The sequence below is a fragment of the Myxocyprinus asiaticus genome, chromosome 11 (genome assembly GCF_019703515.2).
Source record: "Myxocyprinus asiaticus isolate MX2 ecotype Aquarium Trade chromosome 11, UBuf_Myxa_2, whole genome shotgun sequence".
NCBI classification, from domain to species: domain Eukaryota; kingdom Metazoa; phylum Chordata; class Actinopteri; order Cypriniformes; family Catostomidae; genus Myxocyprinus; species Myxocyprinus asiaticus.
Genome location: NC_059354.1, coordinates 31,084,706 through 31,112,109, shown reverse-complemented (window position 1 = coordinate 31,112,109; position 27,404 = coordinate 31,084,706). Strand labels below are relative to the sequence as shown.

General features: G+C 37.4%; 1 protein-coding gene across 4 annotated transcripts in view; it reads left to right on the top strand.

Moving 5' to 3' along the window:
* The window catches only part of LOC127447984 (interleukin-1 receptor accessory protein-like 1-A), a 152,640-nt gene that overhangs the window by 80,237 nt on the left and 44,999 nt on the right, over window positions 1–27,404 (top strand). For all 4 annotated transcript variants that reach the window (XM_051710265.1, XM_051710263.1, XM_051710264.1 and 1 more), the window contains exons 3-6: window positions 3,561–3,846; window positions 9,970–10,156; window positions 10,543–10,696; window positions 26,701–26,775. In XM_051710265.1, the coding sequence (XP_051566225.1) occupies window positions 3,561–3,846; window positions 9,970–10,156; window positions 10,543–10,696; window positions 26,701–26,775 (702 nt within the window). The remainder of the gene's footprint in view (window positions 1–3,560; window positions 3,847–9,969; window positions 10,157–10,542; window positions 10,697–26,700; window positions 26,776–27,404) is intronic.

Below are 27,404 nucleotides of genomic sequence, written 5' to 3'. Positions count from 1 at the left end.
ATGAGACCAACCACAATTAATTTGTTTTTAATGTTTGTTTTCAATGCCCCTGTTTAAGGGTGGGTAAATCTGAAATAGATTATACCATAATAATAGACTGGCCTAAAAATAATAATTATGGTGCAGCAACTTCCATACAGGACAGTGAGCAGTACTGAAATCATCTAAAAAAAAATAGTGAAAATGATTATAGACTCAGTGTTGAGAATTTATGTCTATCCAAAAGTAATCAGTACAGACTATTTGAGAGATAAGATTGTTATGAATCCACAATTTTAGTAGTGGGTACCAATACAGGTTGATTCCAGAAACCAATTTCGATACCACAGCAAAAATTATTATTATCTAATTTGAACATTGAGTAAATATTGTTTCACTTTCTTAAGTAATTATTATAGACAGGTAAACAGTCAGTAATAAAAAAATTATTACAAGCAATACAGTTACAGATTACATGTCCTAATGCACAGAGCTGATATTTTGATACAAATGCTGCTTACGTTCACTTTAGACATAACTGACTGTGTATTACACTCACACCTCCCCAAGATTAGCATTTTGAATACATTTTAAAGAGTATTTGACCATTACGTGTGTATCCGCAAGCGAACAATAACTGCAACTGGAGGTATCGAAATGAGTCTGTACTTCCGGTACCGCAGAAAGTCTAGTATCATTACATCTTTTTAATTGTAGTATCACCTTGATATCAAAGAACCATTACTTTTGACATCCTTATTAACAGATATAACAAACATATAAAACATGGGTGAATTTCAGTTCTGCTCATAAATATCTATTAAAAGGATAGTTCACCCAAAAATGAAAATTCTCTCATCATTTACTCACCCTTATGGCATCCCAGATGTGTATGACTTTCTTTCCTTCTGCAGAACACAAATGCAGATTTTTAGAAGAATATTTCAGCTCTGTATGTCCATACAATGCAAGTGAATGGTGATCAGACCTTTGTAGCTCCAAAGATCACATAAAGCAAACATAAAAGTAATCCATACGACTCAAGTGGTTTAATCCATGTCTTCTGAAACGTGTGGGTGAGAAACAGATCAATATTTTAGTCCTTTTTTACTCTAAATCTCCATTTCAACTTTCACTTTGAGATGTGAAAGTGAAACTAAACAGGCACCACATGTGACTTTCAGATGTAGAAGTGAAAGTGGAGATTTAAAGTAAAAAAATAACTTAAAATTTGGTCTGTTTCTCACCCACACCTATTGTAATGCTTCTGAAGAAATGGATTTAACCACTGGAGTCTTATGGATTACTTGTACAGTTGAAGTCAGAAGTTTACATACACTTAGGTTGAAGTCATTAAAACTCATTTTTTTAACCACTCGACAGATTTAATATTAGCAAACTATAGTTTTGGAAAGTCGTTTAGGACATCTACTTTGTGCATGACACAAGTAATGTTTCCAACAGTTGTTTACAGACAGATTGTTTCACTTTTAATTGACTATATCACAATTCCAGTGGGTCAGAAGTTTACATTCACTAAGTTAACTGTGCCTTTAAGCAGCTTGGACAATTACAGAAAATTATGTCAAGCCTTTAGGCAATTAGCCAATTAACTTCTGATAGGCTAATTGGAGTCAATTGGTGGTGTACCTGTGGGTGTATTTTAAGGCCTGACTTCAAACTTAGTGCCTCTTTGCTTGACATCATGGGAATATCAAAAGAAACCAGCCAAGACCTCAGAAAAAAAAATTGTGGACCTCCACAAGTCTGGTTCATCCTTAGGAGCAATTTCCAAATGCCTTAAGGTACCACGTTCATCTGTACAAACAATAGTACGCAAGTATAAACACCATGGGATCATGTAGCCATCATACCTCTCAGGAAGGAGATGCATTCTGTCTCCTAGAGATGAACGTAGTTTGGTGCGAAAAGTGCAAATCAATCCCAGAACAACAGCAAAGGACCGTGTGAAGATGCTGGAGGAAACAGGTAGACAAGTATCTATATCCACAGTAAAACGAGTCCTATATCGACATAACCTGAAAGGCTGCTCAGCAAAGAAGAAGCCAGTGCTCCAAAACCGCCATAAAAAAGCCAGACTAAAGTTTGCAAGTGCACATGAGGACAAAGATCTTACTTTTTGGAGAAATTTCCTCTGGTCTGATGAAACAAAAATTGAACTTTTTGGCCATAATGACCATCGTTATGTTTGGAGGAAAAAAGGTGAGGCTTGCAAGCCAAAGAACACTATCCCAACCGTAAAGCATGGGGGTGGCAGCATCAGGCTGTGTGGGTGCTTTGCTGCACAAAGGACTGGTGTATTTCTCAAAATAGATGGCATCATGAGGAAGGAAAATTATGTGGATATATTGAAGCAACATCTCAAGACATCAGCCAGGAAGTTAAAGCTCAATCACAAATGTGTCTTCCAAATGGACAATGACCCCAAGCATACCTCCAAAGTTGTGGCAAAATGGCTTAAGGACAACAAAGTCAAGGTATTGGAGTGGCCATCACAAAGCCCTGACCTCAATCCGATAGAAAATTAGTGGGCAGAACTGAAAAAGCGTGTGTGAGCATGGAGGTCTACAAACCTGACTCAATTACACCATTTCTGTCTGGAGGAATGGGCCAAAATTCCAGCAACTTATTGTGAGAAGCTTGTGGAAGGCTACCCAAAAAGTTTGAACCAAGTTAAACAATTTAAAGGCAATGCTGCCAAATATTAATAAATTGTTTGTAAACTTCTGACCCAGTGGGAATGTGATGAAAGAAATAAAAGCTGGAATAAATCATTCTCTCTACTATTATTCTGACATTTCACAATCTTAAAAAAAAAGTAGTGATCCTAACTGACCTAAGACAGGGAATGTTTTCTACGATTAAATGTCAGGAATTGTAATAAAAACTGAGTTTAAATTTATTTGTCTAAGGTGTATGTAAACTTCTGACTTCCAACTTTATGTTTCCTTTATGTGATTTCTGGAGTTACAAAGGTCTGGTCTCCATTCACTTGTATTTTATGGACCTACAGAGCTGATATATTCTTCTAAAAATCTTCATTTGTGTTCAGCAGAAGAAAGAAAGTCATACACATCTGGGATGGCATGAAGGTGAGTAAATGACGAGAGAATTTTCATTTTTGGGTGAACAATCCCTTTAACTTGCTGCTATTTCAAACAAAACTTTGAATATCTCTAAAAGATTGTTGCCACTAAACTGGAAGAATACAGTGATTATTTCATTTGCTAAAGAGCTTGTGGTGTTAACCAGGTACCTTTGTAAACACAACTTTGTTTCCAGGCAGACTGATTAAAAAAACTCCAAGAAGTTGTGTTAAATCAGCCAATTAGATTAGAGCTTGCCAGATCGAGAAAGTGCTTTCCAGGTTTGTGTGCAATATACAGTACATCATACGGTCAGTGAACTGACTTTGTGTTTTCGAAACCCATGTCAAACATAAAAGAAGATATTTTGCAGAATTGCTAGTGGTGACATTCATGTTTAATGAAATAACTTTGCCAATTTGTAAAGGTGAGGATACTCATACAGTACATTTTTCTTTCCATCTCTCTTTTCAGTGGACGGCTGCACTGATTGGTCCGTGGACTATCTGAAATACCGAGTGTTACATGGGGAGCCAGTGCGGATAAAGTGTGCTCTGTTTTATGGTTATATCAGAGCCAACTACAGCCAGGCCCAGAGTATTGGACTAAGTCTGATGTGGTACCGTAGTTCTGGGCTGGGTCATGGTGACTTTGAGGAACCCATCTCTTTTGACGGGGTACGCATGAGCAAAGAGGAAGACGCTATCTGGTTTCGACCAGCTGAGCTGCAGGATGGCGGTCTTTATTCCTGCGTGCTGAGGTGAGAGAGGGACGCACAAACTTGCATTGGCAGCACATGTGTATGCATGAACACTTGCATGCTTGGATATGCAAATCTACAGAGAGAGAGACACTCTGCCTCTGAGACATTAGTTGGATTGAGGAACATGTTTAATTTTCTCTTTTGATGTTTTTGATTGTCTTTCTAATCCTTCAAGAAAAGTGGCAGGCTTAAAAAAAATGGTGTGTGTGTGTGTGTGTGTGTGTGTGTGTGTGTGTTTTAATATACTGTATAAATAAATGTAAAAAAAATGGTATACACATTTTTTATTTTAGTTTTTGTGTCATGGCAATGTTTTTTAATTTCAGTTTTTCCAGTTATGTTAAGGTTTTTATTTGAGTTTTTATTAAATAACACTGGAGAGTTGTGTGTTTGTATCTGAGACTTTTCATGGACAGTAAAATTGGAAGTGAAATTAGTGAGACAGCAGAGGACAGCGAAACATTCTGTCATCCATCAATCCAACACTGACACTCTGGCACTGTCCTATAATGCCGTGGGCCACTGTCACTCATATTAAACAGCCAGGCAACTCTCTAGGGTTCTCATTTGCTCAGGTTCCAACCGACTTAAGGTCAAAGCACATAATCTTCTCATCATATTTACTTTTGCATCACAGAATGTGAGTCTGACTTTGTGTGTGTTTGTGTTTGTGTGTGTGTGCATGGAAGACAGATAGAAAGAAAGAAAGGAGGAGAGAAAGAGAATGAATTTTAAATACTATGATGCCTTAATTCAAAGCATTCCCATGGGACAAATATAAACTTTCATCTTGCAATTAGGTTTTTGTTTTCTTTGAACACTTTGCACTCAAAAAGATCAGACTGTAAAAAATCTGTAAAAATCAGTTAAATTTACAGTAAAATACTGGCAGCTGTGGTTGCCAGAAAATACGGTGACCATGTTTCAGGCTTTATGGTATGTAATTTTGATGCCTTTATATTTTAAAGTTCACTACCGTTTATATAATTTCAGTAGTTCACATGTTAATGTAATCCTTGAGAGGTGAATGTAAACAGTTTTGGCTCTCTGTCCATAGTGGAGGGCTCGAGCTCGAGCTTGAGACTAGACCCGAACTCTGAACTAACAGACCTACAGTAGATGATGCGATTGTAGCTCGGCATTGTCCAGCATGTATACAAGTTAATCAGACCACAACTGACCTCGCCAAAGACCTTATTCACGCTAGCACCATCTTTGATTTTTAATGGTAATGACAACGAGGCTGTGAGGGATAGACTTACAGTCTCTTCAATGGGCTGTACTGCAGTTTAAAGTGTTTTTGGATCATTCTGCGGACAAAACATTCATAAAACATCTGTTCAAGAACATTCAGTTTACATGAACTCCTGACAACATGAGTTGTTGAAAATCAGTTGTGTTCTATCAGGAAGACTCACCAGGTTTTTGAACAAATCTGTTGAGAGTTTTATTAAGAGCCCAGTTAGCAACCAACAGTTGTTGCTGTTGTTGTTGTTGTTCTGTTACCTCTGCTTTGACTGGCTTTGAGCTGATTAAACCATAAACAATAGTTTTCAACAACATGTCGGTAAGAGAGACTGGGGGTTAGGGTTATTCTTTTTAGGTTTATAGGGTGATAAAATGAGTCCATGCTGACATGGGCGCATCTCTGAAAATAGTGAGGGCGTAAAAGTAGTGCTAGCGAAGGTTTGAAACCTTTGCTTTACATTTGATAGGGCAGATGGAGAGACCTTATAGTTAATTTTTGTGAACTTTGTTTATGGGTTTTACAAAAGGAAAGTGCAGTCCAGGTTGCCGCCCCAAGCACTCTATAACCAGGGTAAATCGGTAGGAGGTGTGAGGTCATTATATTGAAAAGGTAAAATTTCAACAAATCTTATCTGCAGCTATTAAACTCAAAGCCCTTGGACAAAGCAAACACTAATGCACTTTCAATGGAGGCACATTAATCAATGTAGTGGTGTGTGTTTTCATGCAACACTTCAGTGCTAAAGAGTGTACAGGTGGTGTGCATGTGATATACAGTATATATCAGTATACAGTTGTGCTCAAAAGTTTGCACACCCTGGCAGAAATTGTGAAATTTTGGCACTGATTTTGAAAATATGACTGATCATGCAAAAAAAACTGTCTTTTATTTAAGGACAGTGATCATATGAAGCCATTTATTATCACATAGTTGTTTGGCTCCTTTTTAAATCATAATGATAACAGAAATCACCCAAATGGCCCTGATCAAAAGTTTACATACCCTTGAATGTTTGGCCTTGTTACAAACACACAAGGTGACACACACAGGTTTAAATGGCAATTAAAGTTTAATTTCCCACACCTGTGGCTTTTTAAATTGCAAATAGTTTCTGTGTATAAATAGTCAATGAGTTTGTTAGCTCTCACGTGGATGCATTGAGCAGGCTAGATATTGTGCTCCTTGAAACAAACACACCGTCTTTTTCCAGAGCAGCCTGTATTTCTCCTGAAGTTACCTGTGGGTTTTTCTTTGTATCCTGAACAATTTTTCTGGCAGTTGTGGCTGAAATCTTTCTTGGTCTACCTGACCTTGGCTTGGTATCAAGAGATCCCTGAATTTTCCACCTCTTAATAAGTGATTGAACAGTACTGACTGGCATTTTCAAGGCTTTGGATATAATTTTATATCCTTTTCCATCTTTATAAAATTCCATTACTTTGATACGCAGGTCTTTTGACAGTTCTTTTCTGCTCCCCATGGCTCAGTCTCTAGCCTGCTCAATGCATCCACATGAGAGCTAACAAACTCATTGACTATTTATACACAGACACTAAATGTAATTTAAAAAGCCACAGGTGTGGGAAATTAACCTTTAATTGCCATTTAAACCTGTGTATGTCACCTTGTGTGTCTGTAACAAGGCCAAACATTCAAGGGTATGTTATACTTTTGATCAGGGCCATTTGGGTGATTTCTGTTACCATTATGACTTAAAAAGGAGCCAAACAACTATGTGATAATAAATGGCTTCATATGATCACTGTCCTTAAATAAAAGACATGATCAGTCATATTTTTAAAATCAATGCCAAAATTTCACAATTTCTGCCAGGGTATGCAAACTTTTGAGCACAACTGGATATAAAATTTTACCTTTCAATGTAATGACCTCACACCTCCTACCGGGTTACCATGGTTATAGAGTGTTGGGGCGGCACAGTGAAAGGATTGATATGACTTGTACACTATATTCTAAATCTACTGAAGCTATATGATCAATTTGTCCAATGAACCGAATAAATTTAAGTCATTATTCACTATCAAATCAATCATTAATAAAGCACTGAAATCAAATTTGATGTCGATAACATCAAACCTTATTGGTTCTAATCGCAATAAAACATCATGACATCATGTCGCAGAAATTATGAGGTTTGACGTTATCGACTTAGCCAACATATTTGATTTTATCGCTTTATAATTTATTTCATTTGAGTGTGAATAACGACTAAAATTTAATTCACCTTTTGTGTTCCACGGAAGAAATCATACAGGTTTGGAGCAATATTAGGGTGAGAAATAAATGACAGAATTTTGGTTTTGTGCGAACTATTCCTTTAAATGGGTAATTTACTGAGAAATCTAATTTTCTTAAATATTTTTAAATAATTATTCAATGTACTGAACTCAAGAACTCAAAACTTCCTCCCTAGTCCAAAAAGACCATCTATTGAAACTAAGTAACAAAAATAACCCTTGCCGAACTTTTGCAATTTTCTCACATAAGACAGATAAAAAGATATGACCTCCTACATTTTACATCCTCCTTCATGACCTCCTGCTGACAGGATGTTTTATTTGGTGTTCATTAACTTGAGGTAGTAAAGGTAGGAAGTAGAATAGATACTAAACTCAGCAAAAAAAGAAACGTCCTATCACTTTCAACTGCTTTTATTTTCAGAAAACTTAATGTGTAAATATTTGTATGAACATAAAAAGATTCAACAACTAAGACATAAACTGAACAAGTTTCACAGACACGTGACCAACAGAAATGGAATAATGTGTCCCTGAACAAGGGGGGTCAAAATCAAAAGTAACAATCAGTATCTTGTGTGGCCACCAGCTGCATTAAGTACTGCAGTGCATCTCCTCCTCGTGGACTGCACCAGATTTGTCAGTTCTTGTTGTGAGATGTTACCCCACTCTTCCACCAAGGCACTTGCAAGTTCCCAGACATTTCTGGGGGAAATGGCCCTAGCCCTCACCCTCCGATCCTACAGGTCACAGACGTGCTCAATGGGATTGAGATCCGGGCTCTTCGCTGGCAATGGCAGAACACTGACATTCCTGTCTTGCAGGAAATCACACACAGAACAAGCAGTATGACTGGTGGCATTGTCAAGCTGGAGGGTCATGTCAGGATGAGCCTGCAGGAAGGGTACCACAAGAGGGAGGAGGATGTCTTCCCTGTAACGCACAGCGTTGAGATTGCCTGCAATGACAACAAGCTCAGTCCGATGATGCTGTGACACACCACCCCAGACCATGACGAACCCTCCACCTCCAAATCGATCCCAATCCAGAGTACAGACCTCGTGTAATGCTCATTCCTTCGATGATAAACGCGAGTCCGACCATCACCCCTGGTGAGACAAAACCATGACTCGTCAGTGAAGAGCACTTTTTGCCAGTCCTGTCTGTTCCAGCAAAGGTGGGTTTTTGCCCATAGGCGACGTTGTTGCCAGTGATGTCTGGTAAGGACCTGCTTTACAACAGGCCTACAAGCACTCAGTCCAGCCTCTCTCAGCCTATTGCAGACAGTCTGAGCAATGATGGAGGGATTGTGCGTTCCTGGTGTAACTCGGCAGTTGTTGTTGCCATCCTCTACCTGTCCCGCAAGTGTGATATTCGGATGTACCGATCCTGTGTAGGTGTTGTTACATGTGGTCTGCCACTGCAAGGATGATCAGCTGTCCTTCCTGTCACCGTGTAGCGCTGTCTTAGGCGTCTTACATTACGGACATTGCAATTTATTGCCCTGGCCACATCTGCAGTCCTCATGCTTCCATGTAGCATGCCTAAGGCACGTTCACGCAGATGAGCAGGGACCCTGGGCATCTTTCTATTGGTGTTTTTCAGAGTCAGTAGAAAGGTCTCTTTAGTGTCCTAAGTTTTTATAACTGTGACCTTAATTGCCTACCGTCTGTAAGCTGTTAGTGTCTTAACGACCGTTCCACAGGTGCATGTTCATTAATTGTTTATGGTTCATTGAACAAGCATGGAAAACATTGTTTAAACCTTTTACAACAAAAATATGTAAAGTTATTTGTATTTTTACAAAATTATCTTTAAAATACAGTGGGTACAGTATCTTTAGTAATACAGTATCTTTAAAGTACAAAAGGGACGTTTCTTTTTTTGCTGAGTTTATTATCCCTAACACTAGAAGAACTAATGATAAGAGTAAAAAATAAGGAAATATAGCCAAACAATGTGTTTCCTGACTGTAGCCACTCTACATATATCCCTCAGAAGGAACAAAATGTTAGGAAAGAGTGCCTGAAGTTTATTTTTAACAAGGCCCCTGATTATTTCAGTCTGATCAGCTCAGAATGTTTTGTGAACCTGTCACAGTGTAATGCAGTCTTTGCATAGAGGCTTTTTTTGAAGGACAGGGCAGCACCAACTAGCAAGCCCGCAACTCATAAATGCAGCTAAGTGCTGTGACTCATTTCACATGGGAAGAGGGCCCTTGCATAGAAGTCTTAAAGGCACAGCAGTAAAAAACAGCCCTCAGACAGAGGTTGGAAAATGATCATGAAAACTAAATTAGTTGCACAAAAGGCATTGACCACAAAGTGAACCTCATTGGAAGAAATAGTGTTAAAAAATATGATATGACTCTTTTAAAACCTTTGAGAAAATAATTTATATCAATTTCATCCTCATATTCCATCAATAAAATATACATTATTTTAACCAAACATTGTATTTTTCTTATATTTCACACGTACTCTTGTAAAATTGGTTTGGTTTATAAACTCTATGAGATGATAAGAAATGTGTGATCAGTGGTGTCTCTGGGTGAGTATGTGTTAATCTGATTGCAGACAGCACATTAAGTATTATATACTTTATCTGTTACAGGAATTCCACGTTTTGTATGAAGGTGTCAATGACTCTGTTGGTTGCTGATAATGACACAGCGAGCTGTTATAACTCAAAACTGCGCTATAGTGAGAAAGCAGAACTGGGCAAGAGTAAAGACATTACCTGTCCTGATATCCAGGATTATATTCAGCCTGGAGAGAAGCTGCAGATAACATGGTACAAGGTACAGTGTGAGATCTTATGTGTTTTCATTATAACAGTAGATAGTTGACATGAAATACATTTGGAAAGTAAATATCCTGCAGTGTGACATGCATAACATTTTAAAATAAAAAATATTTGTACATTTAAAAATTCATTTGTCACACTACAGGCCATTTAATATGAACAAGTAAAGGCAAAAAATGTATTTAAAAAAATGGTGAGATAACATAAGATACTTTCCCTTATACTATACATTCATTCAAAATCTTTACCTAAAATCCTGATGTTGATGACAAAAAAATAAAAAATAGGCCACAGACAAATGCGTTATGCGTCAACTACCCCAATACACAAACATGTTTAAGATCCCAACTAAGATGTCCAATATGGTAATATTTCTCTCAGGAGTGTAACGTGCAGCAGTGGAGGAGAAGTGTACTACAGACTGCAGACACACTATCTATACAAGAAGTGAGGGAGGATGACATTGGCAACTACACCTGTGAACTTGTTTTCGGAGGGTTCCAGGTGCGGAGGACGACCGACCTGAGCGTGACAGGTAATACTGTGTGTGACATCTCATGTGTTTTAAATCAGTGTGTAACTTTTTCGATGCTTTAATACATTCTTTTAACCCAGTTTAATATGCAGAGACAACTGCAAGTAATCCATTTGTACTTTGATTTCCTCAAAAAACATCATATATCTGTGGCATTATAAAAATTGCTGTTTGTCTGAGTGGCCCGTTCACAGATACAGCAAAATTGGCTTGACCAATGGCGTAAATTTGGGGCAAGACTATCTTTCTGTTTGATCAACAACAGATGGAGGATGCATTTGGGAAAGCTGTTAAAAAACAAGGTTTATGTTTGCAGTTCTGTTTGGTGGTGCTAGTGGCACAGAAATGACACGCTTCAACTATAACAATGTGTGTTTGTGTGTCTGTATGAGCACCTTCTGAGATGGTTTCAGTTCATTTCGCTTTAGAGGGTTTTTCCGGTTTTTTTTTTTTTTTTTTTGCACTGGCCATTTCTCTGACGTACTGAAGTAAGATGTGCTGATGTAAGAAGGAGATGATTCAGTTACTCTGGAGTTAAAAAATGTAATCAAATTGGACAGAGTGAAATTATTCAATTTAGACGGAGGATATAAAAAATATTGGTAATAATTTACAATAAGGTTCCATTTGTTAACATTAGTTAACAGCATTAGTTAACATGAACTAACAATGAACAATACTTATTAAGCATTTATTAATCTTAGTTAATGTTTATTACAACATATACTAATACATTTTTTAAATCAAAAGTTGTATATGTTAACATTATTTAATGCACCATGAACTAACATAAACTAACAATGAACAATTGTATTTTTATACTAACATTAACAAAGATTAATAAATGCTGTAAAAAATATATTGTTAAATGTTTGTTCACAATGCCTAATGCATTAACCAATTTTATTGAATGGAATCTTATTGTAAATTGTTACCAAAATATTTTATATTTTAGAGTAACTATAGAGGAAATCTCTGAGTGTATGATGCATCAGGACTCAATGTCATATGGTGAGTGGCCAATGGAAATCTACTGTGCACAGCCACAACACTAGACCACGATGAAATGGTGAACAATTATTCAATGTGGAGAAAACATTTAATGCCACCCACCTCCAATTTGCGTCACAGTTTCTGTTTTTCAACACAAGACCGCACCCAAGTCCACTCTGCCCGTTTTTTTTTTTTTTTCTGAACGGAAATTTATATTTTATAATTTGGCTCTGGTGGAAAAGAAATCATACACTGCACATTTAACTACGGAAAAGGTGTTTCATAAGGATAATTTTTAATGTTAAATACAGTGATAAAATGCTTCATTATTACACAAATTTTACCTATTTTTTTTAAAGGAAATGAGAGGTAATAGTATCAAAAAATAAAACAAGGCTAGATTCAAACCTGCATTCCTGTGAGCACAACAGCTCACAACAACTCATGTGTGTTGTTAGCATGTGCACTACCCACTCCACACATTTGATATCTATTACTGCTTTTCACACACACACACACACACACACACACACACACACACACACACACACACACACACACACACACACACACACACACACACACACACACACACACACACACACACACACACACACAAACTTGTTTTTATATAATTGTGGGGACTCTCCATAGACTTATGCATTTTATGGATTTTATACAGATCTAATGATAATTTCTATCCTCTAACCTTCGCAGAAACCTTTTGGCATTTTTACCTTTTCAAAAAAACATTGTTTAGTGTGTTTACTAAGCCATTTCCCTCGTGGGGACCACAGGTTTTACTATCCTTGTGGGGACATTTGGCCCCAACAATGTAGCATATACATGTACACACACACACACACACACACACACACACACACACACACACAACAACACAATCAAAGATAGAGAGAGAGATAGAGAATGACATTTAAACAGACACAAAATTAAGCCAGCAATGGAATGGTCATTTTCATCAATATTTTTATATTTAAACATCTCGTCAACAATTAAACAGATTCATATTGTCCCCTCGTGAGTTTGGTCCCTTCTGCCTCTATGGTAAGTCAGTAATACGGCACGTATAGGTGAAAAGAGGTCAAACATTTGTTCTTTTCCTAAACCCTCATTTTGTTGAAACCTATTAAAAGACTCCGGGCATCTCTTCCCATACTCATTTAAAGCCTATTTTAGGACTGCATTACACTCTCAGGGACGAGTTCCTGTATGGAGCGTATAATCCAGGACTGCAAATGATTCTTAATGGAAAAACCACCATTAACGATAACACTGAGTCTGTAGCTTGATTTAAGTTAATAATTCACCCATAAATAATAATACTGTCATCATTTATATACTGTCATGTCGTTCTAAACCCTTATAACTTTCTTTTTTCCATAGAACACAGAATGTGTATTTTTTAAAGAAAATCCTGAATATCAAGATTTCAGTGAATAGTGATTTGATTTTGGTCTGTTCCTCACGCAAAACTTGCACACAAGTCATTTGGACTCCTTTTATGACTCTTTTATGGTGCTTTTTTGTCATTTTGAAGCTTAACGGCACCAGTCCTCATTTTCATTATATGGAGAAGAGTGTTGTAGGATATTCCTTAAAAAAATCACATTCACAGACTAAACAAAGTCAAATGGGGTTCGAACGACATGAGGGAGAGTAAATATGACAAAATGTTAATTTTGGGTAAACTGTTTTTAAAAACCTGCGTACAGAAGACATAGATTTCATGTTAAGAGTCTTACAACAGTTATAGCACAATCATAGTAGTATAGCTCAATTTGTTTTGAGCTGGTTATAGCAGTACATCTCTATAATTGCTACAGAAATCTGCCTCGATGGTACATCTCTGCATGGGTTATCTGGTGGAGTTGCTTGTGTGCCTGAGGGATGAAGTTAGCAGAAAAACACGAAATTTTCTTTTTGTTTTTGAGTGCTTACACACAGTCTATTACTGCAGACATGGTTTTTGACAACAAACATTGAAGCAGTAGGTTTTTTTGTGCTTTTGTGTGCATTTGCGTGCCTGAAAATTTGAAGCGTGAAACTGACCTAAAAACACATGGCGGATGATGTGAATCAGGGCTATTGTACTTCCACTCTCTAGGCAGAGGACTGAAATGGGAGAATAAACTGTTAATTATGTGCACACAACATACACACATATGTTGATATAGGACTCATTTTACTGTGGATATAGATACTTTTCTACCTGTTTCCTCCAGCATCTTCACAAGGTCCTTTGCTGTTGTTCTGTGATTGATTTGCATTTTTCGCACAAAATTACGTTCATCTCTAGGAGACAGAATGTGTCTCCTTCCTGAGCAGTATGATGGTTGCATGATCCCATGGTGTTTATACTTGCGTACTATTGTTTGTACAGATGAACGTGGTAGCCTCAGGCATTTGGAAATTGCTCCCAAGGATGAACCAGACTTTTGGAGGTCCACAATTTTTTTTTCTGAGGTCTTGGCTGCTTTCTTTAGATTTTCCCATGATGTCAAGTAAAGAGGCACTGAGTTTGAAGGTAGGCCTTAAAATACATCCACAGGTACACCTCCAATTCAGTACACCACATATCAGAAGCTAATTGGCTTATTGCCTAAAAACTTGACATCATTTTCTGGAATTTTCCAAGCTGCTTAAAGACACAGTTAACTTAGTGAATGTAAACTTCTGACCCACTGGAATTGTGATATTCTATTAAAAGTGAATCAATCTGTTGTTGAAAAAATTACTCATGTCATGCACAAAGTAGATGTCCTAAACGACTTGCCAAAATTATAGTTTGCTAATATGAAATCTGTGGAGTGGTTAAAAAATATAGTTTTAATGACTTCAACCTAAGTGTATGTAAACTTCTGACTTCAACTGTATGCATATAGTAAAAATCCTGAGCCTGCTGCAGGATCAGAAAGTAATGGTCAAAAATGGCAACGAAAGTGACAAAAATGCCCCTTTCATGAATTCCTGTTTTTTATATTTGATATATTTCTTAATATTCTATTCCTGGTCTAGTTATTCATACCACAATATCAGTGGTGGGCCGGGCATTTAAACTCTAGGCCTTCAGTGTGATTCATGCCATTAAGAAAACACAGTTTCACAATTAATAAGACACCCTATGCTTTTGGGCATCATACTGTACACCTGTTTCTGCAGGCGTTTGTTAAACAAGATTTAATATCATGTAATGTGGAATCAAACTCATTTATCGATATGACTTAATAAAGTGAATGTTTATTTCTTACTTTGTATATCTCCCTGAGTGTCGACATGTTTCTGTGACATCATGCCCCAGCATCTCTGCGAAATCGGAGTTGAGAATTTCTGCACGAGCCTACAAGTTGTAATTCTGACTTCAAGATGCATTCCATTGCACTTTTCCTAGTAGGAAGTTGTAAAATCCGACTTTCCGAGTTGAATGGAATGCAGCACTACTTTTCAAAACTGACACTGAATGCTCAAGCAGTATAATTTACACTTAGAAAACTCCTGATGTTGCTATAACAATGCAAAAAGAACTTACCAATTTACTTGAAGTGAAAATCAGTCCTCCTTTCCTGTTTAATTAATCAATCAATCACACGATCATGCAGAACATCTCGTGTTTTTAAATCCATAAGAATCTCTTTCTCAATGGCGATAGCGGCAGTGATGACAGCCGACTCGTCAGCAAGATCTTGCGCTCTTCACTTTCAAATTACGTCACTTAAAGCGTGATTGCGTCACTCAAGGCCAGCTAGAAGGCCTCGACCAGGACATATCCTAAAGATCACACCCACCAAGAACAAATAAATCAATCTGATTGGCTGATAAATCTGACAATCTGACTTTAGTTGCCCATTCATTTGCACTGTTGAGGGATTCTGAAGAAATTCTGAAGGCCTAATGGGGAGGAGCTCAGACTCATGCGCTGCTTCTGCTAACGAGCTCGGCTTTGGGCATGCGAACAGCCGTCACGCTTCGCTTGTAAGCATCAAGGAATAAATTCTGACTGGATAAACTTTTAGTTTTTCTCTGTTTGTTTGTAAATTAATTAAGAGTGGAAAGCGATTAAAATACATAGGCAAAAAGGTGATTGAGAATGAAAGGATGAAAAATATTTATTTTTTTGGCATGTTAGGCCAGCAGAGAAGGCTTTGCTGGCCCTGAGAATTCGCCACTGCACAAAATATAGGTTGATTTCGATTTAATTTGACTGGTAACAGCCTAATCATTCAGATAAAACAATGTATGTTAATTAACTGGTTAAATCGAAGTATTTAAATTAAAAGGATAACAACACTGTAAAAAGTTGTAACATCCAATATTTGCCTTAAGGCGCTGTTTTTTTTATATTATTTATTTACTTAAGATATTCAGACAATTCATATTTTGGGTTGAATCAACACATCTAAGTTAATTTAGATGTTACCTTATGAAGCACAATTTTATTTTATTTTATTGTATTTTATTTTTTATTTTTTATTTAATTTTTTGCAGAAGGATTTTATAATGTTAAAACAATATGCCCTCATAAAGTAAAACAAAATAATAATAATAATAATTCTAACACTTGCCTGCTGTAGTATCTAATTGATATAAATTGATTCTCACTATTCTTTGATATACAGTATCTTTAATACTGTAGCTATTTTTACATTGAAAAGACAAATAAAAAATTACACAATAAAAAACATCAATAGTGTGAAATATTTAGGTAGTCACATGGTAAGAATCTTAGAAAAATAGCAGAGACCACGGTTCAAATCCCAGAAACTGCAATTTAATTTTCAATAAACTGCACTGAAAAAAAAGTAGTAACCATTAATTGTTTTCTCAAGAATCAATTTCTACTTGATCTAACATATACAAATTACCTTAATTGATATAACATAATTTTTCAGGTTGATTAAGTCAGATTAAAATAATTTTTTCTTTTTTTCTTTTCTTTTTTTTTACCTTTTTTTGGATTTTCTCCCCTTTTCTCCCCAATTTGGCATGCCCAATTCTCAATGCACTCTAGGTCCACGTGGTGGCGTAGTGACTCAGCCAATCCACGCATCTTATCACATGGCTTGTTGAGCCTTGCGCGTGTGGAGGCTCACGCTATTCTCTGCGGTATCCACGCACAACTCACCAAGCGCCCCACCGAGAGCGAGAGACACATTATAGCGACCATGAGGAGGATAACCCAACGTGACTCTACCCACCCTAGCAACCGGGCCAATTGGTTGCTTAGGAAGCCTGACTGGAGTCACTCAGCACAATCTCATAAAACTGTCATATATTTTTCTCCCTTTAAATCTTTGTAAATTTCTGTTGCATTTAAATTTCAACTATCCTAGTAGCAAAAGTTCCGGTGCTCCTTACAGCTATTCCATCCCTGTGTATATGTGTAATCAGGTGTGACCATTAGATATACTGTATGTAATGGATGCTGATAATGATATTTATGGGTCAGAGAAATGGGTTTTGTCATTGAATAGCAGCAACGTGTCCCATTATATACTGTATCTACAGGCCACAGGCGCACCATGCTCTCGTAGATTTAGATGTCTTGCACACAGGCCTGACCTGTCTGGTGCCCTCCCTTTCACCCAGTGATTCATCATGCTTTGCCTGAAGTCAGAAAAATAGATATTATGCTATACAAAGGGACGGAAGAAAAGGCTTAACAGCTATTTTTTAATAAGAGATGTTTTTTAATAAGAAGATAGAATCGTTAGAAATGTTTGAGGTGCTTAGTAATGAAAACAAACATCAGATTGTTGTAATAAGAAAAATTTGAACAATTTCATTATATTCTATTCATCACATACTGTGGGAAAGATGTCTCTGAAACCAGTGGTTCGAAATTTGGTTTCTAAAAAAAAAAAAACGGAAGCAGCAAGATATACTAAAGAAACAGCCCGATTTACTATATATATATATATATATATATATATATATATATATATATATATATATATATATATATATATATATAGATTTAAAGAGAGAGAGGGAGAGAGAGTATAATATAGAATAGAATATAGTAGAGGGCTTTTGTTTTGAGTCTTTTTGAATGTCTTTTTAACGACATGATAAAATGCTGGATTGCATTTTCAAGTTGGTATTGTGTTAGAATTGCCTTTTCCAACAGAGGAATGTCCTTTAAACTATTAGAATTTCTGTGAAATCACAAATGAGATTGAAACTAAAAAGAAATCACAAATGAGATTGTATTAATATCTCAATTATTCCTCATAGACAGCAATGACAAAAGGAACCAGTAATCTCACATGTGCCTCCTTTAGAGTTTCACAAGATCTTAACAATTTCACAAATTGTGCTCAAATGTGCCCAGATACCTGCTCTGCAATAAAAAGTCAGAGATTTCTAGGCTATATAAACTCAGCAAATTCTTTCAAGATCAAACACTATTGGACAAAGTTGATACTTAAAGGTGAGGTGTCTAATTTCTTTGCCTCTAGCAACACCATAAAGAATTGTTAAAATAGTGTCTGGTTTCCCGAACACTCCCCCATCTCCTATTGATTGGACAACCAGATAGTCCCGCCCCAAACTCGTTCTATTGCTTGATCAAATATTTCTATGTTGGGCATTGCAATGTTTTGAGAGAGCCACAGTGTTTAAAAACAGGGAAATCCACAGAAAAGTTGCTTACTTAATGCTGTTTCTGCATGTTAGGTGATAGGAGAAAGTATTTTAGAGGTAAAAACATATATGACCTTTAAATTAACAAACTGATAGCTCCATTAAGCCTCCACAGCACTGAAACCTCTTGGTTGTTTCTAAATGATTAGTAATGGGTTCCAAAATCCATTTTTAAGGAATCTAGGAACCGGATACAGAGCTTTGTGTTAGCATGGTCTGGTTGAAGTAGTAGTGCTTGCTGGAAAACAGTTTCCAAAAGTAGCTTGCGTTTCCTTTTACTAATTTAGTACAGACAATGTGGTTTCCGTGGACTCTTGCGTGGTGTCTATGCCAACGGCAGGTTTGGAACAGTGCAAGCCTGTAAGCTCGCATGGCTGGGAGGGACTTGCAGCGGAGTGTTTAGGGGACAGTGGCAACCTTTCTTTACCTCTCCCACCTGTACCCACCTGTGCCCTTCCCTCGGAATCTCCATGGCAACGGGCACGGGAGAGCAGTTACTCAGATTTCCAGTCACCCATAGATGACAGAAAAGATGGTGGGTTCTCTAGACTGGTAGGGATCTGGTGCTGAGGGACAGGGTAGGTATTAAGTGGTTACAAGATGATATGTGGGTAAGAGAGTGTTTTGTTTGTGTTTATCCATTGATCTCCATGTTGATTGGAGCCCCAGTGACCTTTAAATCCCCCACTGGTGCACTGGGACTGTGATCGCACATAGTTTACACATGCTCCCAACACCCTGCAGCTGTCAAGTCTAATCAAGACAAGATGTACGTGTGTGTGTGTGTGTTTTGTGTGTGCTCGTGTACCCCTAATAAGTAGAGAGTTATATAATCATATTTAATTAAGGCTTAATTACAGATGCTGCTAAGTGAGAGTGCAACAATTGAAAGGGATAGTTCACCTAAAAATAAAAATTCTGTCATCATGTACTCACTCTCATGTTGTTCAAAACCCGTAAGATTTTCTTTCCACCGTGGAACACAAAAGGAGGTGTTAGGCATTGAATGTTAGGAATGTTAGCCTGTGGATAAAATTCTGATTAACATTTTCTTTTTTTGTTCCATGGAAGAAAGAAACTGAAATGTGTTTGGAACAACATAAGAAGAAAGCCTTTATTATTGTCACACATTATACATTTTTTGCATATATACAGTCAAGTTCTTTTTTTCACATATCCCAGCTAAGCTATATGGCACCCCTGGAGCAGATAGGGTCAAGGGCCTTGCTCAAGGGCCTGACAGTGGCATCTTGGCAGTGCTGGGGCTTGAACCCCTGACCTTCTAGTCAGTAACCCAGAGCCTTAACCGCTGAGCCACCACCCTAGTAGTTCTTTCCCTCAGCGCCTCCTTTTATCTGGCTGTTCATTTCTCAAGGACATCTGAACAGGAATAATGCACAGCGTGAAAATCTCTGTCATCACTGAAAATAGAGTCAGCTATTTTAAAAGCTCTTCTAAAGTTGATCGTATCCAGTGCAGTGTGCTGCAGTGATGGTAGTGAATACATTCTCGTGTCCTCCCAAGCATCAAATCTACCCTAGTTTTGCTAGGGAACCATGCTCTTGGGCTAATGCTAGGCCATTGCTAGTAACTTTCGCAGGCTAAAGATCACACAGGGTTTATCTTGTAGTTTATGCTGAAGCTAAAACTATTAGTTGTGTGTTGCAGACAGCTGTGTGAGGTACTTACATATTTGTGGAGTTGTGGGTGTTTATTGTGTGTGCTTTTTATTAGTTGTGCCTTGGGTTTTGGTTTATCTGAAATGGAAAAGTAATGTTACAGCAGTCAGGGGGGAACATGAATTATTTACCCTGCATTGCTTACTGGCTACAAGAGTTATGCAATATGAACTATGATAGGTAGAGATAAAGAAATGGTAAGTGTGTGCAAACATCAGAGAGGAAATAGGTCCTACATCTGAATGTGTACCTGTTACATTGGCCCCAAAAAGTATTTGGACATTGAAGCCACACTTAAAATGTATGAATGTCTTTGCACTAGATAACAAAATATCAAATCAAGTGGTATCTATAAAGAAGTGATGCTAGACTTTTCTCCAGCCTAACTTCCTTTTCTTTGCCATTTTTGCTGTGTCTTTTAAACCAACTGCTCCGAAGGTCATTTTTGAGCAGTGGTTTTCAATCTTGGTCCTTGCATTCCACAGCATTGCACATTTTAGATGCTCCCTTTATCTGACACACCTAGTTCAATTCATTGATTACTCTACTAATGAGCTAATTAGTTAAATCAGGTGTGTTAGATAAAAGAGACATTCAGAATGTACAGTGGTGGGGTACATAAGAAGAACTAGGATTGAGAGCCAATGAGCGCATTTTCATGCACAATCTTACATAAATTATGCTTAATAAAATGACAGCATGTAAGGCTTAAACAGTTTTCCTTTAACAGGGTAAGGTCATAAACAGTTTAAGCATAACACATAGATTTATGCATCTGATTTTGTGGTGCATGTAAGTACCTTCATAAGTGTTCTTACCGGCTAATCCAATATGCACAAGTGTTGTGCGCATGCCTGTTTACGTTTTGACATAAAAAATGGAGAATAACCCAATTATTTCAAGTGTCACGTAAACATGTTTTTCTTGCGTTATCTGATTTTATTTCTAGTAAGCTGGCTTTTTGGTAGTTATCACTTTATTGTTTCAGTCACCCTCAAGTTCACATTGGTAACCTAGAAGAGTGATACTGCATTCCATTCAACTTGAAAAGTCAGAATTTCCAACTTCCTATTTGGAAAAGTGCAAAAGAACACCACTTGAATTTGAACTTTGAACTTCTACGGAAATCCATAGCTACCATTCCTCTGACATCCAGGGTGATGTACAGTTAATTATGAACCTTCACTTTTTAGCAAATGAAATGCATCACTGAGACAAAGTTCCTTCATTACATGATAATTAGTGCTGTCAATTAAAATATTTAATCGTGATTAATCTCATGATTTTTCATAGTTAATTGTGATTAATCACAGATTTTGAAAGTGATGAAATGTAACTTTATATGTACTTACTTTTCTGTCAAAATGTATTCATAATACTGAGCCAACCCACATTTCAACTCTCTCTCTCTCTTCATCTTCCTCTAAGTCTCTCTCTTTAGCTTCATCTTTCACTCTCTATGCCTCTCTTGCTTTTTTCCTTTTAGATATAGAAGCAATAGCATCTTCATATTGAGGGTGTTTGTCACTGTTGTGAGATCGAGTCGTGGTGATATTTCATTGCTTACTGCCCGGATTAGCTTTTGCTCACTGATCCAAAGTTCCCACCTTACATGATAATTACTGCTGTCAGTCAATTAAAACAATGAATCGCAATTAATTGCATGATTTTTCATAGTTAATTGTGATTAATCGCAGATTTTGAAAGTGCTGAAATGTAACTCTAAACATACTTCCTTTTCTTTCTTAGGAAAGAAAACAAACCATTATGTAACAATAAAGTATAATTTTTTTTTAATTTCCAAAAAAGCTGTATAAAGATTTTTTTTTTTTTTTTTTTGTAATTGCACCAATTCAAGTAACACAAATTTTTTCCCAAAAATGGGAGGTTGACTAATTGTATCTAGTCCCCATTGGTTGTGTATTTATTGCAATGTACATAAAATCTCTTAAACCCCCATCCTCCACGGTATTAATGAGTCGGCAGGCAATGACTATTCATTTTGTTACAGCAATCAAGAAGGGGCATTCACATGATTCGCATCAGGGTGTCAACACACAGCTCAACTCCAGCGTTAAGCGTTGCTTTGAACTCCACACAATTCTGCCTTTCAAAGGCTGCAAAGAACTTGATTTTTGTCACAAGACCTATCTGTGTTTATTTAATACAAAAATCACCATTAAGAACTTTTTTTCTTCACCTGATTATTGACATGGAATTGTTGTTGTGTGGTGGGTTCATGAACGATTCGTTAATTTTGAACAAATCTTTTATATAACTCGGAAGAATGAGAAGTCTCAGAGAGTGATTAGTTAATTGTGTCTTGGGAGAAAATATTGTGTCAACACTTCCTGCATTAAATACATGAAAATAATTAATTGTGACAATTCTTATGATTTTAAAATGTCATTTATTGCCATACTGACATGTAAAGATCACGATACAAACAACTGCAACACACTGACTGTAAACTGTAAAGAAAATAAATTGTCACACGTGAACGAGTGCTGAGCCTAGTAGTGGTCACGTGACAAATGAACGAAGATCCAAAGACCGATTCGGGAGGTGAACTAATTAATTCTGTTTCCTGTAGAGCCTATGCGGCTGTCAAGTGACAAATGAATGAAATGACTTGAATAAAGATTCAATCGTTTTTCTGAACAAGACTCAAAGATCCAAGTCAGTAAAAAGATCCGATCTTCTCATCACTACAGTGTAATGTCCCCGGACACATTGCAAAGGTTCCACCCTATTGCAACCAGAGAAAGAGCTGAATAAAATGTCAGAATCTAATTGGTAATTAACGCATTTACCAATTAGAACACGTTCATTTTGACAGCTCTAATGATAATACAACATGTTTACAGAGATCTTCTCTGTTGATACTACAATCGTTCACCTGCAAAAACAAATGCTAGCACTGCACAACATCGTTTATCCTCGGCAATTTAGTTGTCAATCAAACAACTGCAAAGCTAATTGTAGCACTGGCATTTTGTTAATTTATACATCATCTTCCGGCATCAAGCAATGGATCTTCTTTGTGGTCGGAAGTCGGAGATACTAATGCTGTGTTCCAGATGAAGTCGGAGGTGAGAATATCTGAGTTGAAATTTCCCACTTCCAACCTCAGTGCATTCCAGTCAATCACACGTCACAGTCACATGAACACATAACAAATGCAGTCTTCCAGATGCTAGCTAGCTGGCTATCTAGTAGCTATTTCATGAGCAAAATAGGTGAAAACTTTTTGTTCTTAACAATTGTTCTTAACATCCTCTTGTACATTTATTGAATATTGCATATATAGTAAAAATGTAATGCGGTAAAAATACTTAAAAGTTTGTTTTTATGCTTAACAAAACCCAGCTCTGGTTTATGCTCGGAAGTCGCGCCATCCTGGAAATTACGTCAAATGACGCTTCTCACTGCGTCAGATGTTCGACTTTAGGTGGTGTTCCAGTTAATAGGCTCTTTTGAGATGAGCAAGTTCTGCGCAGAACTGACCACCGGTGATCACCGGCAGGTGCATGCTGGTTAGAAATCTTAATGTGATGTCATGACGATGGATACCAAAAATACTCTCGCAAGAGCGAGGCAGACGCAGTTATAGCAGGCAAGTGGCACAGTTGCTTTTTCTGAGCTGAGTGAACTGCAAGCATGATGGGAAATGACTTTCTGACGACACAGCTTAATGCTCATTGGCTTAAACAATTGTGATGTTTTGTTCTCTTTTAAAATGTTTGATTTTTTTAACCTCTAATATCATGTTTTTATGTATATAAATTATATGTGAATATTTCCAACACTTCCAACACTTTGACAGTGCAGTCTCTGTATGGGATATGCGATTGGTATCATAATTCTGAAATATCTAAAATACATGACTTTGTTAAACTAAAAATGTATAATAAGACACGTTTTATGGGGGAATTAAATAACAGGCACACTGATTGTCTTGTTCATCATATTTATTTAAATATTTTCATTTAAAAGCAACAGAATTTAAATTGCATCCACTTTATTAACAACAAAGCACATGAACATGAATCACGCAATATCTGCCTTTGATCTCGTAGCAGATGATCCACTACGAGAAGTGAGAACTGTCCGACTTGGCAGCACTTATTTAACTCCTCCCCTGACTGCACTAGCCTGCTCTCGTATACTTTTAAGGCGAGGCGTTTGGCATCACAGATGAGCCTGTTATTTCCAGGTAGGAGGTGGGAAAATTCTGAGTTCCGAGTTGTCTGGAATACAGCATAAGTAGGAATATCCAGCATTCGACTTTGGACAGAATCACAACCTGACCACAGGTTTAGGTCAATACATTAACTATAGACAAGTTAGACAACTAGTAAGGGTCTAAATACCTTTTGCCTTAATTTTGAACAGAATGCTTTTTTTTTTTTTTTTTTAAAGCCTTTTAAAATTTATTTTATTGAAATGTTTTGTTTGAAAAGTGTATCTTTCTTGAAAATAAATTCTGCTTGATATTTTGTTATCTAATGCAATGACATTCATTTATAACATTTACATTTATGCATTTGGCAGACGCTTTTATCCAAAGCGACTTACAGTGCCCTTATTACAGGGACAATACCCCTGGAGCTACCTGATGTTAAGTGCCTTGCTCAAGGACACAATGGTGGTGGCTGTGGGGATTGAACCAACAATCTTCTGCTTACCAGTTCAGTGCTTTAGTCTACTACGCCACCACACATTATAAGTGTTGCTTAATTGTCCAAATCAATTTTGGGTCCACTGTTTGTAAATGTGGGAGTTTGAAAGTGTGTGTGCTTATTTGTGTGTGTGTGTGTGTGTGTGTGTGTGTGTGTGTGGGCGGGTTTGGATGGTTTATGAGGAAATTGTTTTAGGTTACAAACTGGTAATTACAAGGGTATTATGCTATAAATGTGGTTTATGAGGACATTTCTAGTGTCCCCATAATTCAAATTGCTTAAAAATCATACTAAACTATGTTTTTTTGAAAATGTAAGTTTTTTGTGAGGGTTAGGTTTAGGGGATAGAATCTATAGTTCGTACAGTATAAAAATAATTATGTCTATGGAGAGTCCTTATAAGGATAGCCGCACCAACATGTGTGTGTGTGTGTGTGTGTGTGTGTGTGTGTGTGTGTGTGTATGTGTATGTGTGGGTGCCTGTGTGTGTGTCGTAGAGAAAAGAGTTGTGAACCTCAGAGGGAGCCTGCGCTATCACACCTCTCCTACTCACAGTCTGTCAATATATCAGTCACAAACTCTGTGAATTCATTGCACACACAGAAAACTACTCTACGTATGTGTTTGTGTGTGTGTGTGTGTGTGTGTGTGTGTGTGTGTGTGTACAAAAGCTCAGAAACAGAGCATGGAGGAATTTAAAAGTTGACCGATTTTTGTTTTAATCTGGGCTGTAGCTTACCCCCGCTGAGTGTAACCAGTCTCCCCACCGTGCCGCCTGAGCTCTTTATTTCTCTCCTCTTCTGCATCATGCCATCCCCCTGTCACACTCATCCCTTGCTACTGAACCAACCCAAATTTCCGCTCTCTTTTCATCTTCCTCTAAATATCTCTATTTAACTTCATCTCTTTCTCTCCCAGCCTCTCTCGCTTTTTTCCCTTTTAGACATAGAGGCAATAGCATCTTCATATTGAGGGTGTTTGTCACTGTTGTGGGTTCGAGTTGTGGTGATACTACATTGCTCACTGCCTGGATTAGCTGTGCAATTGTTCTAGCAGACAGCAAGCAATTCATATAGTGACTCATCCTCTTTCTTTCTCTCTCTCTCTCTCTCTCTCTCTCTCTCTCTCTCTCTCTCCCTCGTGCCTTTAAGCTGTGTTTAAAGCATGTTATGATAGTTACAGTCTTGACAGGCTCATTAAAAACCCTCACATTCTCAAAAAAAAACATCTCATTGCTTAAAACAAGCGTTTTCCTTACAACTTTAACGGGGAATGCGTGGCGTGGGTCAGCAGTGTGATGTGTATATTCCGGAAGCATAATTCATTAATTTTCTGTTTGCAATCCGTCAGTCACCCACAATAATCCGTCGGGAGTGGCCAGTGCGCTTTCCTCCGCCGAGTGGAAATTGGATTTTGGATGAGCAATCGTGCAGCTTAAACTTTCACCAGCTCGCTGTCTATTAAGCGCACTCCCCCCACATCACACATACTTATGCAGCTCAGAGCCAATCTAGATGCACAACAAACATATATACACAAATATACATACTCAAGGTTTAAGAGTTACATAATGCCAAATACCTATGCACATGGTGCCTGTTGTATTACCTAAAGTAATCTTGTGCTTGAGAGAAGCCAACTGAAAAAACACAGTCATTATAATCACCAGAGAGAGAGAGAAAGAGAGAAATACACACCTCTGTGACTCGAAGGAAATGAGCTGGAATATGGAGCATCATAGCCACATGGGGAGGGGAGGATCTGGAGAGAGGGATGAGGGCAGGATTGATGGATAGAAAAAAGAGTGGAAACGAGAGCACTGGGGAGACGAAGACAATTCTCGCTGAGATGTTGATGGCGAGATGCCGGAGTTTACTCATCCAATCATGAACGTGTGGGCAGAGAGAGAGAGAGATTGCCTCATCAGAGGTGTTTGGCGCCACTTGATATTGATAGTAAAAATAACGTTCTCTGTGTGTGTTTGTTTCAGCTCCTCTGACTGAAGAGCCCCCCAGGATTCTGTTCCCCTCTGAAAACAAGCTCCTCACAATGGACGTGCAGCTCGGTAAGAACAGCGTCTGTGTGTATGTGTGTAAGGGTATGTATGGAATGGTATTCTACTTACTATTTTTGAAGTAGTATGCACTATATATACTGTGCAGTCAGGGTGGAGGAAAAACAATATTTAAAAGTACTGCAATATTTCACCTCACAATACTGTGTCGATATTCTCATGCCAAGAATAAAAAAAAATGTGTTAAATTTTCACACAAATATTTTTTGGAAAAAGTAGATTAATTACCATACAGAACAAGGCTAAAGGCAAAATATACTGTAGCATTACTGTAAGTCAGTGCACTCTCAATAGTTTCTATTCGACCAGCTAAGAATATAATTGTGCAAAGCACCGAAGTCCAGTGCAGATGAAAGAGAAGCGAGTGAGAAAAATATAGTAATACATACAATTTTAAAAACGATACACTTAACATAAAGAATTTTAATATAATCGTAATGTGACCAAGATATTGAGCATTATTTTACATGCATGATCTTATCGGTCATGTAAACACCTTTTTTATTTTATTTTATAGCGGTAATGTTATAAATATGTAAGCAAAAAACAATTGGCACACTTTTTTATTTTTTTATTTATTTATTTTTTTTGGTTTGCTTTTTTTTGCCCTTTACTCAAAA